The sequence below is a fragment of the Anser cygnoides genome, chromosome 4 (genome assembly GCF_040182565.1).
Source record: "Anser cygnoides isolate HZ-2024a breed goose chromosome 4, Taihu_goose_T2T_genome, whole genome shotgun sequence".
Lineage (NCBI taxonomy): Eukaryota > Metazoa > Chordata > Aves > Anseriformes > Anatidae > Anser > Anser cygnoides.
Genome location: NC_089876.1, coordinates 33,865,629 through 33,888,285, shown reverse-complemented (window position 1 = coordinate 33,888,285; position 22,657 = coordinate 33,865,629). Strand labels below are relative to the sequence as shown.

Here is a 22,657-nt window from a genome sequence, read left to right as displayed (position 1 = left end):
TCCTCTCCTTGGTGCACGGCTGCGCAGGTTTTGTTGTCGTAAAAACTGAAACCAATACAAGTCATGCTTAAAGATGAACCTTTTCTGAACATACTTATAATGAATCTTTCATTTCTAGATAACAGAATGACAGTGTTAATTTTTATCATCTGCGAAACTTGATTAATGAGCTCCTAGGTGCAATGGGCTACAGCCTGAAATGAATAGTGTGCTCCTGAAAATGCTACATCACTTCTTGTCTGGGCGGAGGGGAAGACGTTTGTGCAGTCTCCACCTCTCTACGCCCTCTTCCTCAGCGAGAAAATCAGATACGATAATGAACGTGGTGCTTGTTGGCTGGCTAGAGAGCTGAATGTCACTGCTGATGAGGAGCCTGCGGCTGGCTGCACCGAGCGCTATTTCTGCAGGGAAACCTTTAGAATAAATTCTAATTAAAATGCATTCCTAGAAATGGGTCCCTGACCTATCTCCTCCTTACAGTAAATTATTCTACTTCTAGATTAATACTGGTGCTATATACCTTTTGAGCTGATACAACTTTTCCACCGTGCTAGACCGCCGCTTTTCCCACTGCATGCCTCTTGCTGGCGAGTGGGCGTACCATTGTGTCACTGTTCCATGGTAATCTGAAGAGCGAGAGGGAATCCTCTGTGGTCTCTTGCAAGCACTGCTTTCAAGTAGAGCTGCGTGGGCTGTGTTTATTTGTGAGATATGAATGCGTCCCCACCGTTAGAATGACTTTAAGAAAGGGGTTTCCCTAAGCCTGGGGTGTAGGTTAAACCTTGAGATAGATATATATTTGCCTCCAAACCGCTTAGTTGTCATTTGATTCAGAGAGCCTTTATTGAGACTAGTACCTTCTAACCTAGCAGACACGGAGATGAGCACCTCGCCTGACAACGGTGAGTAACTGCTGCATTCGGAGCTGGCACCGCTGTGTCCCTGCCTAGCCTCAGGATGAAATCATGTGCCTCTTTTTCATCTACCAAAAAAGATTTAAAATCCCAAACCTGGTATTCTACGAGGTTTTTTTACTTCTTATTTTCTTCATAATTGTGTATAAATCATGTGATTTTATGCACATTTATACTCTGCTATAGCAGAGTTCTTGTACTCTCTTTTCTCGTACAAGGCTGGACAGTGAATGGTACAGAAACAGTAAAGCATTATTGCCATGTAGAGCATTTGGGCTGTGCCAAACCATTACTTTAGGGTAAATCTAATGTTAAAAAAAGATTTGGTGCATATCTGTTGGGTTTGACCCACACTTCTTCCTTGGGTAACATTTCTGCTGAAACTTTAGGAAATTTTACCTGTTCTATAGAGTTTGGGATGTGCCCTGTGCTACCGACCCTGATGAGCAGCCACAGGATTCCCTTGGCTTGGTCTGTGATTAGGAAACAGAAAGGCCCTTTATCCACATCTGCTACAAATTGTTTTCTGTAGTCCATGTAGCATTTGAGGGTGGTCCAGGGCTCTGGGCTGGGTGGTTTTTGCTTGCCATGTTGCTGTAAATTGTCATCAATGCTGCATCCCAGAAAAAGTTTTGAAGCATTTCAACCCTGAATAAGGAATACTTGGAGTCACAGCATTAGAAATTTCAAGCGGTACATTTTCGGTTAATAGGCATAAACAGAGTGAGCCGTGAGGACTATTGAGGCTTGTGTAGAAGGAATAGAAAGCAAACTTACGCGCATGCTTTTTCTCTCTGTGTTTTAATTCCTTGTCTGATAAAATATAAAGCTGCAGTACTTGTAGCTGTTGCAGTGAGAATTAACCCTTCTGTCTTCAGAGCCAGCGGTGTTTGCTGCCAGAGGGCCTGCACAACCATTACACTAGGATAGCTGTAGGACTCTCTGCTCCAGTTCCCCTTTCTCAAACCAAAGTAAAAGTTGTCAGTACTCCTATGAGAACTAAAAAATGCTCACAGCAACCCACTCAGAAGACCAGGGAAAGAGTTTCGTAAAGGGTCGTCTTCCCTTCACATGCTGCTGGATCCTTAGTGCACCAAGACATACTGCTGGCAGAGTTCTAATTTCCAGCAGTGAGAGTACCACGTTTTCAGAAATGTGGGCACAGTAGAGTGTATACAAAGAAACAAGCATTTCACAGGTCTCTGAGAGCTGTTTAGCACTTGTGTTCCTGCCAGCCAAACTGTGCCAAGCTTTTTTTTGCAATGGAATGGGCTTGTCAGATCGTTCCTAGTTTTCTATAGGCTCATTTTTTCTTTCTTATTTTGTTCTGAGATTTTGAAGCTTAGGTGGACAGTGTGAAATTTATATAAATCTGAGCTGAGCTCCTCATCTGAATCAGATTCTTACCTTCTCAGTGTTAAGCTTCTGCTCTTGCAGCTGTACAACTTTTTGTGGTAGGTCTGCCTGTATCTTCAATACTTTTCTCAGAAACTCATTTCCCTCCCAGCCACGTGGACCCTGTCCTTGGAGTGATCTGTCTATTAACGTGGCAAGTTACCTATTTGTACTCCACGGATCTGTTTCCAAAGTCGCTGGACTTAATAGATCCTAAATCTTTTCTCTCTTGGCTTGGATTGCACAAGGAAGTTCCATTGTTTCTCTTTCCCTTCACATCACAGTTGTACTGTTGGGAGACATCCATTGAAAATTATTCAGAAAATCATCTCTGGCACTATCGATGGATATAATATTTATTAATCTTTGCTTTTATCTTGCAGCATTTTTTCTTTCTACTTCTGCATATTATCTCTTGGAATTACTTCTGTCCATACTTTGACAGTGAATAATAACGAAAAAGATTTCTTTCACTGCATAATTTAGAGCTGACATTTAACAAACAGCTAAGTATTTCCTTCCCATCTTGCCCACCCTCAAATAATTTGTCATGCTAATTGAAGCTAGATACAGAACAGGAGTAAAGTACCATTGGGAAGGCTTCCTGCAGTGCTCTTGCATGAAATATGCCTGGTTTATATGTGTTCTTCTGAAGAACTTCATATTTGGCAGAGTTCCCTGCTTGACAGATCTGTGATTTCTTGATAAATTACCTTTAAACAAATCAAATACATTTATTGCTGAAGCCTTTATTTTATTTCATCAGTGCATTTTGTACATCTTTAATAAAATAATTCATATTCTATTAACAATGATTCCCCATCGTAGACTTTGGGCAATAAATACATTCAAAGTATCATTGCCTTTGCCCCCAGGTCTTTGTGCAATGATGGGAGTTGGTCAAACCTAACATTTTCCAGTAAAGAAATGAGGCTTCTCATTTTTCTTACTTTCAGGAGAAATATGTGCAGTATCTGAAAATCGGTGATAGGCTGCATATAAATATCAGAGAGGCTCAAATAACAGAAAGTTAAAATTCGTTTTCAAATACAGGAAGAAAAATGTTGAGATTTTGATTTTTAGGCAATGTTTTTGGTTGCAGACATCATCATATATCTTCTAGCAACTTCTTAGTATGTTGTAAATCACTCCAAAACAGAAAAGCTTAACACACACACACACACACCAACTCATAACCTTGTAATAATTAGAGGTTAGCAGTATTTTCTTCTTTCTATGGTTTCCAGTGATGGAAGGGGAGGGAAGAAGGTGACTCTGTAGGAATCCAGGAAAGCACTGAGAACATTGAGGTATGTCGTGCATGGCTTTGACAACTTGATGATATTTGACTTCTCTTGGTCACTTCTTATGTGACTGTTGCACATTATAATTGTAGTCATAATATTTTTGGCAAGGAATGTATGTTTTGAGGCCTTTCAAATTGTCTTCTGTGCTGTAGATTCATCTGTGCAGACGTCTGTGTGGAATGACTTATGTTGAGCTTTGCTAAAGTGCTCTGGGCATGACCCTGGCTGCTTTCGGTAATATTTGTGCCATTGATTTCTACTTGAAGGGGTTTATACTCACCTGGGAATATTTTTCTCACTTTGAAGATCTTGTGAACTACACCTAAATCTGAAGATGTTTAGAAATTGTTAAATGGACAAATTTCCAAAGAAATAACTTGTCTGTAAAATGTTTTCCTTTCTGGTTTAACGTAAGAAAAAAAGTGATGTATTGATTTTTCTAACCAGGTCATGTAGTTAAAAACAGGATTTATACCCAACACTTCAACTAGTTTGTGTGTGTCAATAGAAACGTTTTCAGACACCCTATTGTGGAGGACCAGCACTTGTAAGACCAAAGAGCTGCATGGCAGATGCTGCCTATCTGTGCAAAGCCAGCCTGCTACCTCCCGTACGAGACAGCGAATGCAGAGATTGCGCTGTGCGTTTGCCTTTCCTGGACTGCAGCCAAACAGCTTGCAGTGCAGAGCCTCTCCAGAGTCCCATCTACGTCGTGCTGAAAACCAGGCTTTTAGTTCTGGGTAGAAATAGTGCGTTCAGCCTTTAATTGCCTCATTCCTCAGTCTGGTCCACTGCAACAGCCTTCGGTTGTTTCGGGGTCTTAATTTATTTCGGTTGTTGCACAGTTTGAGATTACTTTAAGAAATTAAATAGAGTGTTTATCAAGTTCTGGATATCACAAATTTGTGGCATTTGTGAATTAGGTTTTTGGGGATGTTTGCTCTTCTGACTCTACTGCTACCATAACCAAGGAAAATTGTACTTAATGGGGAGATCAGTTTTAAGTATTCAGTGTTAAATCTCCCTGCATCACACAGTGCAGGTACCAGTTTCATTTTATCTGAATCTAATTGGGCAAGACAGCTAAAGAACCTAACAACTTTCTATTTTTTGCACAACTACAATTTTAGATTTTAAATATTTGATTAGAAACTGTCTAATATTGAAGTTTCAGCACTATCAGGAAATAACGGGGGGAGGAGAGGACTGGCAGATCTTGCTGTCTTTGTGGGTTTTCTTGTGCTGCATTTACATGACTGAAGCTGCATTTTCAGCAAAGAGCGTGGATGCAAAAGCAGGAAGACATGTAATAGCTGGTTGAAGGCTGGCTGCACTGAACACTAGTGCTATTTACGAGTATTAAACCTGGGACTATCTAGGGAGGACGATGTCACAGAAATATTATGTTGTATTTTTGACTTTTTCAGAGTTATCGGTCAAGAAAAAAATCCTGAAGGCTCTATTCCTGTATCGATTTAGTTTCAGTATATGTTGCTTAGGATCTTTTTCATCAAATGCTTATTTGTTTCTTCGGTTGCTCTTCCATTTTGATCACATTTACAGTAATAATCCATTTCTTCCCCCCCACTCCTCCTACGCAACAGCCACACACAGTGTGTAACCTGCTGGCTTGTTTATCAACAGCATTTATGATTATATATGTTCCACTTTGTTTTGGAGCTATTTTGCAATCTGGGTATTACTTAAATGAGGTAATTTTACTTGGCCTGTCTGTGACGGTTAGTCTTGGATCTTTTGCTTTACAAAAAATGGGTTTCAGTGGAAAGGTAACTTATTCTTGGGTTTGTTCCTTGTGCCTAGTTTGCTAGTATTTACTTCATTTTTTTCTGGCATACTAGCTGTTTTCTGCTCCCTCCATTGTGACAATATGTCAGTTTATGGTGGTGTTTAGTTGAATTGAATCATTGGATAGGGTGTGTGTGTGGGGAAACCTGACAAAATCTTCTTTCCCTTTTCTGCCTTTAGGCCTTTAGGCTTGCTCAGTTCTGAGATTCATCTTACACTGCATCCCCACAAAATATTGCTTTGGCACAACAGAGGAACAAGTGAATTACAAAACGCGTTTGGGGAAAATTGAGTGAAGGTTGAGGAAGATAGGATGCTCTTAAGCTAGCACTGGATTTGGAGAAAGAAAAAGAATGTGGCAGGAGGCAAAGTGAGAGCAGTGCAGGTTTAACGTTCACGATACAGATGTTTTTGAAATGGGCTTTGGATAACATTTTGAAGCTTCAGTTTGAGTGCCTACGTGGCTTTTTTATTTTATTTTAATATAATTAGTATTTTATAATAATTAATGTTCTTGTTGCTCTGTGGGGAGTTTTTTTTTTCTTTCCAAGTATGTTTTCTGCATGTGGAAAACTTCCTTGTTTTTAATACAAATTAGTACTCCAACCAAAAAGAGGTTTTTTTTGTCCTGTTCACATATATTTAGGAAGCACTTAAGGCTTGGATTATCACTGGAGCACTGATAAGTCTGGTAGAAGAGCACCAAGGAATTTTGTATGCTTTTTACTATACATCTTCAATTGTTGCTAAAACACATAAATCTGTGAGCAAAACAAATCCTGTTTTACTTCAGAGCATTCCTGTTCTTAAAAGCCTTGACAGAAAGCAGAAAATTTATGTAATTCTGAGCAATCCTTTACATGACCATTATAACCCCCCCTATTTTCTACGTAGCCTTAATTCTTTGAAGTAGCTGAATTTTTATCCAGCTTGGCTTCAATTTGTCTGATCTAATAAAAACACTACAGCATTAAATTGCATACTGTAGTTGTAAAAGCTTGTACTTGTTTTTATGAAAACGTGCATGTTTTGTACAATAACCTGGATGCCTCTTGTTCGGTTTGTAACTGTAGATTTAGATGTAGCACAGTTTGCACTGCCAACACAGGTTGGATTCATTGCTGTAATTTTTTTTTTGTTGTTGTGAAGAATCAAAAATGATTTGAAGGAAAAAAAAAAAGAAAAAAAGAATTAAAGGCCTTTCAGAACTGACACGTTTCAGCACAAAGCCGTAAGAAATGAAAGGCAATGCCGTTACGTGGCATCAACACAGTCTCCAAAACTCGTTTGGAGAATAGCAAAGGCAAATCAAAGCAGGTGGCCGTGCTGCAGTGCTGCTTGGTTGGCCATGCTCTGCTGTGTGCATCGCGCCAGCTCTCACTGCAGGGAGCTCTGCTTTTCCCCACAGCTTGGACTGTTCAGAAGAGGGAGGATGGACTCCTGTGCTATGGCAATGAAATGACTTCTGGTAGCTGGACCCGCTTGTGAAAACATGCATTAAATCAGGGTGCCCGGCGCTGTGGGGCATGCAGCAAAATCTGCATATGACTAAGAGTCAGGAGATGCGTACCACGGACTTTGCAAAGCCATGCAGGAGGGATCCCCCCGCCCCCAGCAGGTGGTGGCAGCAGGACTTCTGGAGAACTGCTGCTCTGTGATAGCTGGGTCTTCAGCTGGGCCAAGCACTGATTTGGGAATTGTCAGCTTTAACAGCTCTTTTGCAGGGCAGGGCCACAGAGAACCCAGAGCAGCGAGCGCAGGGCCCAGAGCACTCCCCAGCACGTCCCCCTGCACTGATCTGTTGCTGCAGAACCAGCAAGTCACACAAGGAATCTTCCACTTTTTTCCTCCCCAAAGCTTTCTTCACTTGTTGTTGCATAAACATTACCAGTGTAGGAATCCTCTTTATTGTCAGTTCTAACCTGCATCGCTTTAACACGGCTTATTTTTTCAGCATGGGGGATGTCATATTGTGCGTAACTTGGCATATGGGTCTGAGGATGCTGAAATGTCTAAGCCCAGTGGGATGCATTAGGGATGAAATAGTGGTCTGAATTCTGGTGGTGGTGGTGGGTTTTTCTGTGTGTTTTTATTTTTTTTATTTTTCATTTTTTCCTTTTCAGACCAGATTTGGTTTAGTGTGTTCATGTTATTTTTTGTTTAGATGGAGGTTGGGAGTGTTCATTCTAGGTCAACATTTTTCAAAATTGGTATTTTGCTAGACACCTAAACGCCAAGTGTAGGCATCCTGAAATAAGGCTTAATTCTTATTAGTACCAAATGTCTGCAGCTCCCATTAAAATCAAATGAATACAGCTTTCCATACTTCAACATGTTTTTGTTATGATTAAACAGACAGTCATAAAACTCAGACAATCAAGTTGCATATGAAACTGAATTTACATTTTTTCTTAATAGGATCCTTGTAATTAGTGATTACCAGATGCATTTAAAATGTGTGAAATGTCTGCTGGAAAGGAGAATTAAGCAGGGGTGGAATGCCAAACACCTCAGATCTTCTCCTGGCAAACTTTTATTTTACATTTCTGCTCTGCATGTAGATGAAGCAGCATGGTTTCTATAAAATGTTCAGCTGTGGTTTCACATTAAGTTGATGTTACCAATAAAGAGAATGGCTTGTAATTGAAAACTTACTTGGTTATAAATGGCAGGTTCCACTCTTGATCACTTCCTGCTTTATTCCAGTGGTCACGTTGTTATCCTTCCACCAGGCGTTATGAAATCTCTTAGGTCAAGATGAAGCTCTAATCTCCCAGTTTTCTAACTCCAACAACTATAATAATGCAATTGCTTTGACACTTTGATCTAAAGTGTATAATAACACTTCTGGACTCCTTTTCTGATGGGGTGTCCCACGTATCCTGAAGAAACTCACCCAGTGCTGTCCCTGGCCTGCAGCACAGGCAGCAGAATGGCTCCTGGGGGTGAGGTGGCAGTGGCTCAGTCCCTGTGCCATTGGCTCAGTCCCTGTACGATCTGTTCTCCAGCTTGTGATGTAGAGGTTATGGTACTTCACAACATACACAGTTTGCTTATTTCATGTTCTCATCTGAAGGAATTATTTATACATGAACTACTTAGTGTTACCCTAATGTGTGTCCTTTTCTCTGGGAAGGGTGTTTTTTTTTTTTTTTTTTTTTCCCCCTTCGTCTCTTTGGAAATGCAGTGCTAGACAGTAACTAGCCCTGAAGAGAGGGAAGCTTGTTAGAAGCTTGTATACTTCTTGAACAATGCACTTGTGCACAATAACTTACACGAGCTTCCTTTTCTTTTCTCTTCAAGTGATCTGTATCAGGCTCACTACTCATTCTCTTAAATTTGGAGTAATAGTCTTACTGTATACTTCCACGAAGCATATGAATTTTCAGGTCAATCTGAGGACATATGTGAACTCTAGAGTATTTAAAATAGTTGGTTCTTTTAGGATGAATAATAATAATAATAAAAGCCTTTCACAACACTTCCAGTATTTTTGTGGCTACTGACAGCTTTGCTCCTTGGGGAGATTCCTGCTACCACAGCTGGAGAGTGATAGTCCTTCTGCCCTTGCAAAACTGTCCCTGCTAGAGTGGTGGATTTAAGAGGAGATGATGGTGGGAAGGAGAAAGTAGATTCCTGGCCTACATGTAAGCCATTTATTGTATGTAAAGAAGAAAACAGGAATGCAGGCAAGATCTTATGATCTCTTCTTGTTGTGATCATGCAATTAAATTGTTCTTCCTAGATTATTAACCTTTTTGTTTCCCTCTAAGTGTACTTTTTTTTCCCCTCTGTTTCTAACAGATTCACTCTGAGCAGCTCAAAAGGAAGAATAAAGAGGCAGAGGATCTCCTTGAATCGTGTCTCCATCAGTGTGGTGAGATGGAAAGGTATTAAAATATCTTAACTCTATGTGGAGAAGCTTCTCCCTTTATTTATTTATTTTTAAATTAATTTACATTATGCTTTGGAACTATACAATCAAGTATTTTCTGCATTTGTCAGTCAATTTCTCTTTCAGAGACCCAGACTAATACATTTTTTTCCCCTACTTTAATCTGTCCTGCGGAGGTCTGTATCAGTTCTGGTTAAACAAGTGAAACATAGGCATTTTTTTGTACTGAGAAGAGCAGGATCACAGAATAGTGTGGGTTGGAAGGGACACGGAGGTCGCCTGGACCAGCAGGGCTGAGGTCAGGTTGCTCAGCCTGCTTAGGCAAGTTTTTAATATTTCTGAGTGTGGAGATTTCACAGCCTCCTTGGGCTGGTTGCTTCTTTGTGGAGTAATACTAGTTCTACTGATAATGGCAGGAAAAGAGGTACTGTAGGAAGGAGAGATACTTTATACAGATAGAGAGGTCACAATATTGCTAACAGCTTTCAATGAGTCTGTGACTGTGACGACCCGTTTCTAAGACTGTTGGTGAGTCATGAGGAGATTTAAGACAACAAATGATGCTGAATGTTTCAATGAACAGCTGTATTCAGTAAGACAAACTCTGACCAAATAATAAATAAATAAATAAAAAATCCAGGTAGCTGAGAATGGTTGAAAGATAGCTTCAGAATTAAGCATAATGTGCGTATGTGAGAGAGGAAAAAAAAATTAAGGAAAGTGTAGATTGTTTTGTGAAGTTTACAGAGTAGTACTCTACCCTTCTTTCTTCCTGAAAGGAGCATTTTTTGTTCCAGTTAGTTTATTGAGAAATAACTGGATATTGAAATCCCTTGGGATTTCCCATTTATTCAAGACATTGTGGTGCTAGTGTAGTTTGAATCTAGCATGTCTCTGCGAGGGGAGGGAGGTGTCAAGGCTCCCTCCTGGTGCTGGCATCCCTGGTGAGACCAGGTGCCAGTTGCTGGCAGTTCAAGCCCTGGATCTGTGACGCAGACAGCTGTGCAGCGAGCTTCCTCTGTTTCATTTTGGCTGCCTAACAGCTACCACAGGCAAGAAGTTGGCTTGATTTAACAGGGCTGGTTGTCCTCCATCAGCTACTGTAAGTTAAATTTCCTGGCTGAATTTCCTAATGGTGTTCTCCGGTTTGTTCTGCTTGCGCCCTTAGTAGGTAACTGACAATAGTGAAGGTCCACAGGGGTGAAACTGACCCAAATGAATCACGGACTTGTTTTCCTCCAAGGGTGCAGCCCAGCTGTGAACCCAGATCTGTGAGGCTTGGTGACGCATCCACATCCTGCCCAAGGGTGAGCTCGGAGGCAAAAGGGGCAGTGCATAGGTCTTGTTTGGTTTGTGGTGATGCCTGATTCAGGAAGAGAAAGATCAGTGGTGTAAAGCACCAGTTAAAAACCTCAAACATATAACTGCATCAGGATTGCAGCTTTCCACAGAAATGAGCGCATGCAGGGTCTGAATAGACACCTGGTGCTCACGCTGGAGTGCGCAGCCAGCTTAGAAAGAGCTGTGGGAGGGTGACTGTTTCAAAAAGGTGCCTGCTGGGGCTAGGAGAGTGTCCTAAAAGGGGTTCAAGCTTTTCTGGCTATTGGTCTTCATAAGAAAAGTGCAGGCACTTGAAAACATTCTTTATTTTTGCTCTGCTTTAGATTTGTCTTCCTTCTTGTTGTTAACTCTTAGTTTTTGTTTCTTTCAATGCTTTCCTGCCATCTCCCACCATCTTTCTGCATGTGTGCATGTCAGTGGAGGAATTCATCTGCTCCAGGAAGCATGTGCTAGTCGGTGGCTCTGCTTGGCTGAGCTTTCCATTTTGTTGATTTTCATGGCAAAACCTCAATTCCCTTTGCACCAGTGATCCACACGCAGTTGCACGAGCCCTGGGTGATGAGTCTGGGTGCTCCAGTTACAGATGACTGTCTCTTTGGAGAAGCAGTAACTCACTCACAGCTCGTTTAAAGCCCAGCAAAATTAGTGAAAATCATTTCATTGACTTTCCAGGGGTTTGAACTCGTCCCAAATTCTGTCCATCAGGAAGAAATTTCATTATGGTTTTGGTAGTGTAATTAAGCAGAAGATCCAAGTGAAAGGGGAACGATGTTCTTTTCTTGATGTGCAGGCTATGGTGTACAGAAGTGAGGAGGCACTATTGAAATGCAGTCCCAAAGAGCAGGAACCTTCACGCACAGAGGGACGCAGAGCTGTGCGATAACTGACATCTAATGGCATTTGATGTGAACCAGCTAGTTGCCATCTTTTTGCACGTCCCATATTTGTTGAGGGGAATAGCCAAAGGCTGGAAAAGCACTAAGTACCTGGATATCAGTAGCCTTACTTCTTCCTTCAGTGAGACAGAACAAACTAGAGATGCAGCTTTAATTAATCACTGCGCCCTTTTTTGGCTTCTTTTCTGAGAAACCAGATGTGTTTCCACTGCACCTCTTTTGTTGTTGTGATTTGTGTAATTCTTAAAATTAAGCAAAACTATTAAAGAATAATTGTTTCTGTTCACATTAACGGCACAGCTTCTCCAGATGTGGCATTTGACAGCCAAACAGCTGCTGGCTATTAAATGTTCCTTAAAAGCTCCATTCCTTTGTCGTAAAGGGAACAGAAGTGTAGGGATGTTTATGGGGTGACAGGCAGATGTTTTGGCTGCATCAGATTTGAGCGAAAGTTTAAGCATTTCTCTGCTGTAGTCTCAGTATATACATGTTTTAACCCCCTATCATGCACCTTGCCTTATGGAGCTCTCTTCTTGGGACTGGGGCAAGATTATCTCTAATCTCAAACTTAATTCCCGAGTAACAGTGCCAGCACTTTTTTTCCACAGCATCTGGGACCTCTCATTCTAGAGACAGTGCAGTTCTGCTAGGTGGGTCTCAGCCGCTGCTGGTGCCTGGGTTTCCAGCTATGCTTTTAAAATACTGGGTGATTTTTAGGGGGTAAAATTTGAGTTAAAAAAAGGAAGTTGGAAATAGTTTGAAAAAAAGCTATTGCTAGAAGCTATTTTTGTTGGTTTTTTCCCTCTTTATTTTTAAATTATATCCACGCAGTTGACAAAGGCAGGTGTTCTTTTTGTGTTTGCACTGGTGCAGTATGCTTTGTGACTAATAAACCACCTCTTACCATGGGGGGTGTGAGGCAGAACGCAGAATTAATGCAGTTCAGTTTTAAGAGATCTGGCTCAGATTCCACTCAGAGTTTAGGCTCGGGAGATCGGCTCGCGGGGTGTTGAGTAGTGGAAAGGCACCACCGATTCTTAGGGAGCTGCACGATTGTAAGTGTTGTTTGTCAGCTCAGGAACTGGTGGTTTGTTAACGGCTTACAAAAGCTGCAAGAGTTCAAGAGGCTGAAAAAAAAAATCTGTAACAAAAGACTTGTTGTTTTCATGGCAAAACTTTGTTCATCCCATTGCTTGTTAGACCAGAAATTCTTTGTCAGTTAGTCTTAGGTGGGTAAGATTTTAATATAAAAATCCTAAGGTATTTAGAGGGAAAAAAAACTAAGAATTATACAAAACCAAATTAAGAGAGCAAAAACCCTTTAAAATCATATGCAACATAGCAGAATAACCTAGTTCTGCAGTAAACAGTCTTTAAAAATTATATGCCTGATTTCTATTCCCATTTCAAATATATTCCTAGCATGGGTTAGATTACAAATTATGTAACTCAGGTCTCTTCTTTCTCAAATTGTAAAGGCCTTTTTCTGAAACGAATTAAGTGCTTTATCATAAATTGGGGAAATATTAGCTGAAATGGCTTTCCTTTGCTGGAGGGAATGATTTTTAAATTTATCTGAACCAGTTTGTCCTCCTTAATTCAAATGAAGAAATCGACTTCTTTCTATGGATCTGCTCTTTAGGCTTAGCGAAGCAAGAATCTGAGGTCCAAAATGCCCACCCAAGGGGATGAAGCATGTGTTTAACCCCTAGACTCGAATTCATTTCCCGTCAAAATATGACTCCGTGGTGTTGGCATCTGGCTGTAAATCCTGGCTTAAAACCTTTTTCCACGATTGTTTATGGTGTATATTTGTGCTTTCACCAATCACAGGTGAATGACTCCAGCAACCAGCCTTGAAATTATTATTTTAAGTAGTTATATGCATTTAGTACTGAATTAGCATTTGGCAGTAAATGCACTGAGACATGCTGTAGGTGTGCCCGCTGTTGCTGGTTCCCAATGAAATGCAGGGAGAGCCAAGAGCTCACAAATGGTATCGACAGCACCGCTGGGACTCTGCACAGGGCTCCTACCCAGCTGTTGGATAAGCAGCTATTTCTTGGCCATGAATCTATGCTGTGGCAAGCCCAAAGCGTGTGGCTGATCAAAAGACCGTGGAGCAGGCCTTCAGGAGCTGGAAATGGCTGCTGCTCTGTAATGGAAACGTGTGTTAATGTGGAGTTGTTCTGCCTCGTGCTTCTTCTCTTGACCTGGAGAAGCCTAACTGCAAAATGCCCTTGGCTCTGCTGGGAGCTGTTGGTTTCCACATCTCACGTTTCTTCTCTGGTTCCATAACGTGCTCTGGCTTTAGTGATAGTTTTGGGCCAAAGATAGGTTTTTGCTTTGGCTGTTAAACGCATAATTTAATAAAACTCGCTGTGCACGTATAACCACGGCTTCATAGCATAACCCTTTGAGGACAAAATAGCATGTTTATTTTTTTTAGCTGCATGACATTGATCTACATGGGAATTTTAGTTCCAGTCATGTACAAAGCATATGCTGGTCACACTTTTATTCTGGCTCCCAGCTGAGACACTGAGTTGCTATAAAAAGTATGCAACCATTTATAAATAATTAACCACAAAAAGCTGTTAAAGCCTAGGAATTAAAATAGCATAAAGATGTATCATAGAGCAAAAGCCTAGGAATTAAAATAGCACAGAGATGTATCATAGAGCAAAAAGAGTAAAGGCAGCTTTAAAGGCAGCAAGGTGGATACAAAAGGGAAATGAAAATATCTTTAATCTGATGCATAGCTGATCTCAACAAGTGAAATCCTGAATGGGTATGGCAATTTTCAAAAGGAAGAGAACAGGCCTAAGGAATTTCTTATTCTTGGAGGACACAGCTAGAATGATGTTGACTACTACTTTTCATATATTATATGGAAATTATGAGCACAGATGTGCTCTCTCCTTTTCCTGCAAGCTGCAAAAATTTACATTGAGCAACCAGCTGCCTTTGTTACATCTGTAGGTGCTGCTTCCACGTCAAATGCTTTAATTATCTCAGCAGAGGAAACTGAGGAAGTCAGTCAAAATTTACAAAGAGTTAATATTCTAAATTTTTAATTAGCTTCTGCTTTAATTGTAGTACAATGTGTAAATAGGATATTGTGTATTTTTATTTCTTCCTATTTTTATACTTAAGAAAGTTTTTACACATAGAAGGGATATACTTTGCCCTATATCAGTGCATGAAATTTTTAATATTCTCTAATGATTGATTTCACAAAGCATGCATCTCTAAAATTTGACTGGGTTTCATTTTAATGACTTTTCCAAAAGGTTATTTTTTTCTTTCCTTAAAAAAGCATAATTAGTGAAAACCAAAATACCCAATTTTAGAAAATGTTGGCAATGATGAAACATAATAAGGATGGTAATGGTTCAGAAACATGTCTGTGAACTTCACAAAACCAAAAGTAGTTCTGGAAGTTGCTTTCTGTGGATGTTAAATGCTGTGTGCCCTCTAGAGCTCACCAGGGGAAGCTCAGGTAATCATCAAGAATTGTCTTCTGTGGTAGCTCCTAATCACTGTTATCACAAAGAGATATTCAAGCACTCATCATCTGTGTGCTCTGAACGTATGGTCTGTAAAATGGAACTGTACTACAGATATGATTAACATTTTACATACCTCACAATAAATGTACCCTTCTAAATATCAAAGTGGCTAATATTCTTTCAAAATATGATCAAAACACCTCAGTCTAAAAGCTGAGGGGGCAAAACCAAAGCCCTGAGGAACCTAGCCAGCAAAATAATTTTCCAACGTTCATGACAATGTTGAAGCACGTGGATATTACAGAGCAGCAATCCATTTGTAGGGGTTGGAGTCTTTTGTGGTTCCCTTTCTTTTTTTTTTACTGGCACTACTGGTTCTTGCTCCTTCTCTTGCCCAGGTACTGCTAAGCATGGGAAGAACGCAGAGACAGAAAGGGAAGAGCCCGAGGTGAATACCAGGTACAGCCTGAAGTAAGACAAACTGCAGGGAGCAAAGCAATGAACACTTCCTGGCTGCAAAGAAATATTTAAAGCCATCCCACCAACTTTACGGGGGATTTCCCAGCTTGATTCATGCTCTGATCTCAGGAGGCTGTGGTCAGACATCTCCTCTCGCTGTGGCTGAACCGGCAGCAGAGATGAGTGCAGCCTGCCTCGGTGCTCACTCCTGCACTCCTGCCAGAGATTGCTGCTCGTCTTTTACTTTCTTCAGAGCTGCACCTAGGAACTGCTCCTTTCTCTTGAGCAGTTGTTTTATTCTAACTGCTTTATTTCACTTTAAAGGATTTAAGCTGACTACTTTGACCCAGCCAGGTGTGTGGGTTGTGCCAGCAGTTAAGGATGGTGATTTGCAGTGGAGAGGTAGTTAAAGGTGGAAAGTGGATGGTGTTGTACATTTAAGCTCTTTGGAGCAGGACATGTGACTGCAACCCTGGGCAATGAGCAACGAGTAGTCTTTATGAGAATCCACTCGTAGGCGAGAGTTTTTTCTCTCAGCTAAGTAAGTTGGCTCCTCTGTTGATCTCACACAGGAGGTGTGTGGAGCAAGAGAAGAGAAGAGCAGCTATCTCTCACTGATGGCTGGCTGTCCAAGCAGATAAAAAACTCAAGTTCTGACAGCTCACTCTGAAAATATCAGCCTGTGGTTTTAACAGCTATGTCCTAAATCCCTCAATGCTGCGCAGTAACCTCGCTTTACTTAACCTCTCCCCTACTCTTGTCACATTTTCAGGGCTTCTAAGGGGGCAGTTGCAGCAATTTCTCCCTTACTATGCAAATATCATTTAATGCACTTTTCCTAAAACTGCACCACAGGTGCCTGCTACTGTGCTGAAACTTTCCAAGCCTTTGAAGCCCCCAGTTCTCTGTGTAGAGTATATCCAACTCTGTTGGGCAAAGCAGGTCTCACACTAGGTCAGGCGCAGGAGTCTGTATGAGCTGAAGCTGCTGTTTTTCAGGGGAGTAGGCCTGAGAGAAAAGGGTGACTGTTACTGATGTTGCTGAGTTGGCATTATACAGCTCCTTAAAAGTGAAGCCTCAAAGCCATGCTGTTGGTCTTGCCAATGCCTGAGAACTTACTGTCCAAGAAGGTCAGCACACATTTGATTAAAAAAGACCAGTGCAAGTAGAACTATCCAGGATTTTGCAGTTTTTCAGCAAGACAGAAGGTGGCTGGATTTCCTTCTCAAGCTTCATTGTTTTCCTTCCGTAGTTTTCTTCTTGTTTCATGAGTATTTGTGTTGACAAGACTTGTGGCTCCTTGGTCCTGCGAGTGCCTGAAGCCCTGCGTATCCCCTCAAACCAGAAGTGAAAGGGAAGCTGAGCAGCCTCAGACCTTGCTCGCACGCCCAGCCCCACAGGCTGCCATGCAGAGCCTGTGCCACACGGGCTCGTCCGCCGCCCCCACAGCACGGAGGCTTTGAAACCACCGCAGGCTTTCAGAGCAGCTGCAGCCTGCTGCACGCCCATGAGGCTTATGAAAACGTGCACCAAGGAAGTCTTTCTCTTGCTCGGCGTGCCTGTAGCTGGCCGTAATTCCCTTTCAAAGGGGTCTGACAAAATACAGTACTCTTTTTAATTGGGTGCTTTGTTTCTTTGAACTCACTCTGTCAAACGTGTTAGTTTAATACAAACAACAACAAAAAGCTTAGGACGAGGAAGCATCTTTCTCTGTAGAAGAAAACTCACGTGATGTGCTCTGGTGAATGAAGGCCTTTCACAGGGCTAGAAGTCCTATTTCCTGTCCTGTAAGTCTCAAAACACACCCAAATATCCTGCCATGAAAACTTTTCTTCCTTCCATGCTGTGGCTCCACATAGACAAGGTAGTTTGAAGAGGCAGGATGCTTGACGGGCACTAAAACTGAGAGCGACTTGCTGCCGGCTCGCGCGGCATAATCCTGTCTCAGTTTCTGTGCTTGATGGTGCAGGCAGGGTTCATGGCAACTCTGCAAATGCAATTCCAGCTTGTCCAGCTCCTGGGCAGTAAATCAAATCCAACCTTTTGAGTTTTCCTTGTCCTTGTTTCCTGCTGCTGGAATGTTGCTGTAATTCCTCTGCAGATGACTTTGCATCCATGCTTAATGCAATACATTTCTGTTAAAGGCTCTGTGAGTAAATAGCAAGTGTAATAAAATGTGTCGTTTTATCCTCTCAGCACAAAATTCACTTCACTTATTTAGTCTTATGATTAGGATAGATGAGTTTGTTTATTGGATAATGTTGTTATTAGCTTCTCAGCAGTTTCCTCAGAACCTGCAGTGCGATCCCTGTGGATTGTCTGTCTGAACTGTGATAAATTTAACCAGTAAATTCTAACTGCTTTCAATTTTCTGGTAGTTCAAATGAAGAACTTAGTGTTTTCTGCCTAAATTGAGATATAATATTGCTACTTCCTGATTGCTAATACTTCTGAGCCTTGCTGTTGGCTTTCTGGTCATGGACTATATACATTTAGAGTTGTTTTAAGCTGATTTGGAAATAAAAGTCTAAATTACCAAAAGAGATGAGTGTTTCTTGAAAACTTAGGTTGGGTCTAGGGTTTTGGCGGTTTGGTTTTGATTATGCCCTGAAAGTCACATTCCACCACTACGGTGTGTTGAATGAGTCAGCCCTAATTGCTAGCTACTTCTGCAAATTTGGAGCATGCCATTAAGTGTACTTAAGTCCTGAGTGTCCTTAACAGAGACTGAAAGATAACAGTATTCCCACAGAACAAGTATCATCTTAGTATCCAGGACAGACCTATTTTTATAAGGTATGAATGTTTTTAATAGGAACTTCCAGGGGAAAAAAAATGAAAATTCATGTCAGGTGTCTATTATGAAATATTATAGAAAATGAAGCGTACAATGAAAAATAAATCATTAACTGAGCATCTAGTTTTGGAGTTTAAAACCAAGCTAACTATTTTGATAGCATTTTTGATATCAATGAATTTTAACATTCTAGAAACTGGGGGTGGTTGGGGATGAGGGTGCATTGAAGTCTTCAGAAAGTCCCCGGAAGGGTTGACTAGGATTTCTACACACAAGGTAGTAAAATTGATAAGGGCTGCTTGCTTAAATATTTTGAATGGATTTCTGCCACCAAGCTCTTACAGATTGCATGTGTGAGACTGCTCGAGTGCTCGCTATGCACCAGGAAGGAAGGTAGCAGGAGCTCAGTGCAGGACTAGCTCTGCTGTGTCTGTTGTCACATTAAGATGACAGCTGACAAATTTACTTTCTCTGCGCTTCAAGTTCCTCTGCAAAGCATCACATTGCTATTTCTTTCTAAGCAGGTGTGAAAGTAAAGAGCTTGATGCTGAAATAAGAAACCTGATAGAGAAGAGTAGCACTTTCACATCACATGAGGACCCTGAACCTGTTGCCCAAGAAAGTCCGAACCATCAGAGAGCTTCATGTTCCCTTAAGGTAAACACAGACTCCTTTTGCAATTGTTTATCTGTGAGGGATTCCCTGTGTGACTTGGTTATGCAGGATTTTTTTTTTTTAATTTCTGAAATGATAAACTGAATTTGCAATGTATTTTTCTGATACTAGTACTTTCTGCTATGAAGAAGACAAAGTGAGAAGATGCTTTTTATAGTGTTTTAAAAGGTCAACTAAAACCGCTGATTATCCAAAGTACCATCCTGTGTAGCCAGCTGTGCAAAACTGCACACCAACAGCACTAATGTTTCTTATGGTTGCTCTGTTTGATTGCTCTGATTTAATGGAGGATGTGAAGAGATGTGAGGAAGATAGATCTTTGGGAGGGCCAGAAAGGCATTTAGATAAATAAGAAGCAAGCACTGAAGGAGAAAAATGCAAGCTTAAACCTGTGTTTCTGTGGTATTATAAATGGAGAATTGTAAGCCACCTGCCAAGGTGGTCTTTGTTGCTTGCAGTGTAGCAGCACTTAATAAGCATGACAGAAATTTGTTCTAGGTTTCGGTCCTCTACCCTGAAACAGCAAGCTACTTTTTATCATGCAATAGGAGGTGAAAAGGAAATTCCTTTTTTCTGCAATCTGGGAAAGGAAGGAGATAGAGGTGTGGGAAGAGAGAAGTGATGAAGCTGTGAATGGCAGCACCCTGTGAGAAGGGACAACACGCTTACCTGCCTGTGTTACTGCACCAGGAGGAAAAGGAAATCTCTGAAGGCAGTGCTCCTCCGCGTGATACAGGAAATTGATGAGTCGGTAAAGGAGAGATGACTCTCTTCTATGAAATACAGAATTACACATAGCTCTTTTCACATGTAAACCGCCATTTCCAAAATGACTCATGACCTCAGGGCAAGAAACGGAGCTAAGCCACAGGGCTAGGAGCTAAGGAGATGCCACAGGGTCAGGCTAGTGGGTTTAGAGACAGGGAAAGAGAAGCCAGGAGGAGGAATGGGGATTCCTAGCCCCAGTGATGGAATAAGAAGGTGAAGCAGAAGACAGATCTGACAGCAGAATCGGCTAGCATTAAGCTATGAAATTATTGGTCAGAACAGCAAGCTACAAATGGTCTGTGGAAACACACAGTTCCCATGTTAGCCTCTCTGATAGGAGATGCAGGAACGGATTTGGGGTTGTGAGGGAGAAAAGAAAGGATGTACTTGTCTCAGCCACTTCTGTAGGGTGTTTCAGTGTTTCCCTCAGAATATCATGGTGGTATTCTATCCGTATTATTTATTTAATACTTTTTGCATTTAAAGCACTTCCCATTGGAAGATGTGTGTGTGTGTTGCTTACATAGATTAAAGAAGAAAGTTTAAGATATTTCCACCCTAGGAATATGTTGGCTATTTATTATTTGTATTTTTAAGTCAAAGAGGTTTTCACTTGTGTGCTTATTGACTTGGACTTCAAGTGACAGCTTGACAACTGTGATAAGCTCCAGCAACTTCAGTATAAGAAATTAGGAGTACACGTGCCAGATCGTTTTTTTAAATATGTTATTTTCCAAAACACAAATTTATTATCCTTTCGATTATGAACACTCTAAAATAGTATTAAAAAAGGAAACAGAAAATGTCAGTTTGTGAAATGAGATGGTGATCTAGACTTAAAATGGGTGCTAAACTCTTTATATAGGAATTGGGAAAAAGATGATAATGAAACAAGAGTGTATCCCTCACTGTAGTGTTGGGAATTCTATCAGGAAGTTATTTGGCAGAGCAAGTGAGCCATTTTTATTTTCATTCTGTAATTAATTTATCCTGGAGTAAAGAGTATGAATTGCATGCTGCAGAATGACATTTCCTTTTGAGCTCACAGCAGTTTTGAAAGTGTTATCTGGAAGTGTCTGTAAACAAATTCCTTTGACTTTCTTTCCTTTTTTTTTCCCAATTTTTTTTTCCATAAAAATATTTATTGTGGTTTTAAAGGCAAATATCTCAGAGAGAGAAAACCTGGCTCTGCAGAATGGACAGAATTAATTCTCAGCACTTCCTTCCCTGTATGGTTCCTTCATCTGTAGGAGTTTAATTCTGGCTTATCATGATGCTATGTTTTCCTGCTCCTGGAGATGAAAAAGTGTGAGGAGACAATGAAGTCCATGCAGGCTGCAAGAGCCTTTTGGTGTACTGGGGTCCCTGACACCCACATAAGGTCTATTGCGCTCATATAAGGGACTGAGTGCCTGTGTCCTTGTATGTACTTTCCGTAGGTGAACAAACTGTTTTCTTTTTAAGCTGAAGAAAAGAGGTGAGGCATTAGCATGGCATCAGTATTTTACACTAATTTAAGCTCTTCTCACTATAATGAAATGTATTTACTTTTGTTTGAGTTACCGACAAAAAAGAAAAAAAGAAACATGATGAAATCTTTACTGACGAAACCAATTACCAATTTCTAATTCATATATACTTGCTTATTCCCCTTTTCTTCAACAACATCATTTACTTACTGCTGCAATGTATAGCAGGAGTATATGTGAACAAGGATTGCAAAGCTGTAGTTTGTGAAACTGCCTATCTGACTCAGGAGGGAAAGAGTTCCTTATTCTCCCTTTTAGAGTGGGAAATTCAAGGCCAAAGGGATCAAGCAACTTGCTGTTTTAATATCAGAAATCAAAGAAATGTGTTTCATGACATAAAAACAGCATCTCATTTTCAAATTTAAATATAAAGCTGATTATATTCAACTGAAATAAGTTAGACTGAACGTTATGCATCAAAATACAGATGTTACTAAAAAGTACTCATGCACAGTGTTTTCAGTATATGTACGACTTAATCAAGATTTTATACACAAGAAGGATGTTTTCTGGGGGAAGTGAGGGATGATTAAAAATATCAGATGGGAAAGGAAGAACAGCAATTAAATTCAGCAGTGTGTCAACATAAAGTAAAATAAGGATTATTGGCAGAGGTTATATATTTTACGTGATCAGTTTGTAGCTCAAGAATACCAGACTTCCAAGTATTTGAACTGTTTTGGGTGCAAAGAGAGAAAGGAAAAAAAAAACTAAGGACTATCTGTTCTTGCACTGACTATGTTGTAAAACTCAAAATAGCCTGTTTGCTACTGGTATAAATTGTTATCCAATTATAGTATCGTGAAATTGGATTTTCATCTTCAGGCCTGAGTTTGCAAATGCTTAAGTAGCCATGTCCTTGTGGTTAGTCTCATTAGTGATGATGGAAAACAATGAATAAAGGAAATCCTGAAACAGAAAGCTGTGTGATGTTGTACTTACTCTGAAGCCACATCTTGCTCTAATTTTATCTGGCTCCCACATATTAAGGAACACATTCAAATTTGCATATATTTTCCTGTTAGAGTTTGTACCTAACTGAACAAGGCAAAATGTTGAGGCCGACATGCTTATTCAAGGGAAAATCCCTTTTTAACACATTTGTCTGGGTGAAGCACATGGACTGGGTCAAGACAGGAAGAGTTCTAGTTTCTTCTTCTGGTTTAGGAGCTGATGTTATTCTTCGACTAAGATTTCTCATTTTTTACCATTTCACCATGTGAACCACAATCGGAAAAGGGTAAGCAATGGATAATGTAGGAAGCACTGCTGGTATAATAACAGCTTCTGGAATAAAACATTTGTTTTATACAGTTTTGCTTAATGCAGAGTAACAGATTTCAGAGCACTTCTGAAAATGTTT

The 22,657-nt window shown here is 40.6% G+C and overlaps 1 protein-coding gene across 8 annotated transcripts in view; it reads left to right on the top strand.

Moving 5' to 3' along the window:
- TNIP3 (TNFAIP3 interacting protein 3) overlaps positions 1-22,657 on the top strand; it is a 71,904-nt gene that overhangs the window by 11,463 nt on the left and 37,784 nt on the right. For 5 of the 8 annotated variants that reach the window (XM_048074367.2, XM_048074365.2, XM_048074364.2 and 2 more), the window contains exons 2-3: positions 9,227-9,312; positions 18,844-18,979. In XM_048074367.2, coding sequence (XP_047930324.2) covers positions 9,305-9,312; positions 18,844-18,979 — 144 coding nt within the window. In that variant the 5' untranslated portion in view covers positions 9,227-9,304. Of the gene's footprint in view, positions 1-877; positions 903-9,226; positions 9,313-18,843; positions 18,980-22,657 lie in introns of those variants that run through there. The other 3 variants (XM_066995957.1, XM_066995958.1, XM_013201841.3) reach the window with 3 other exon arrangements.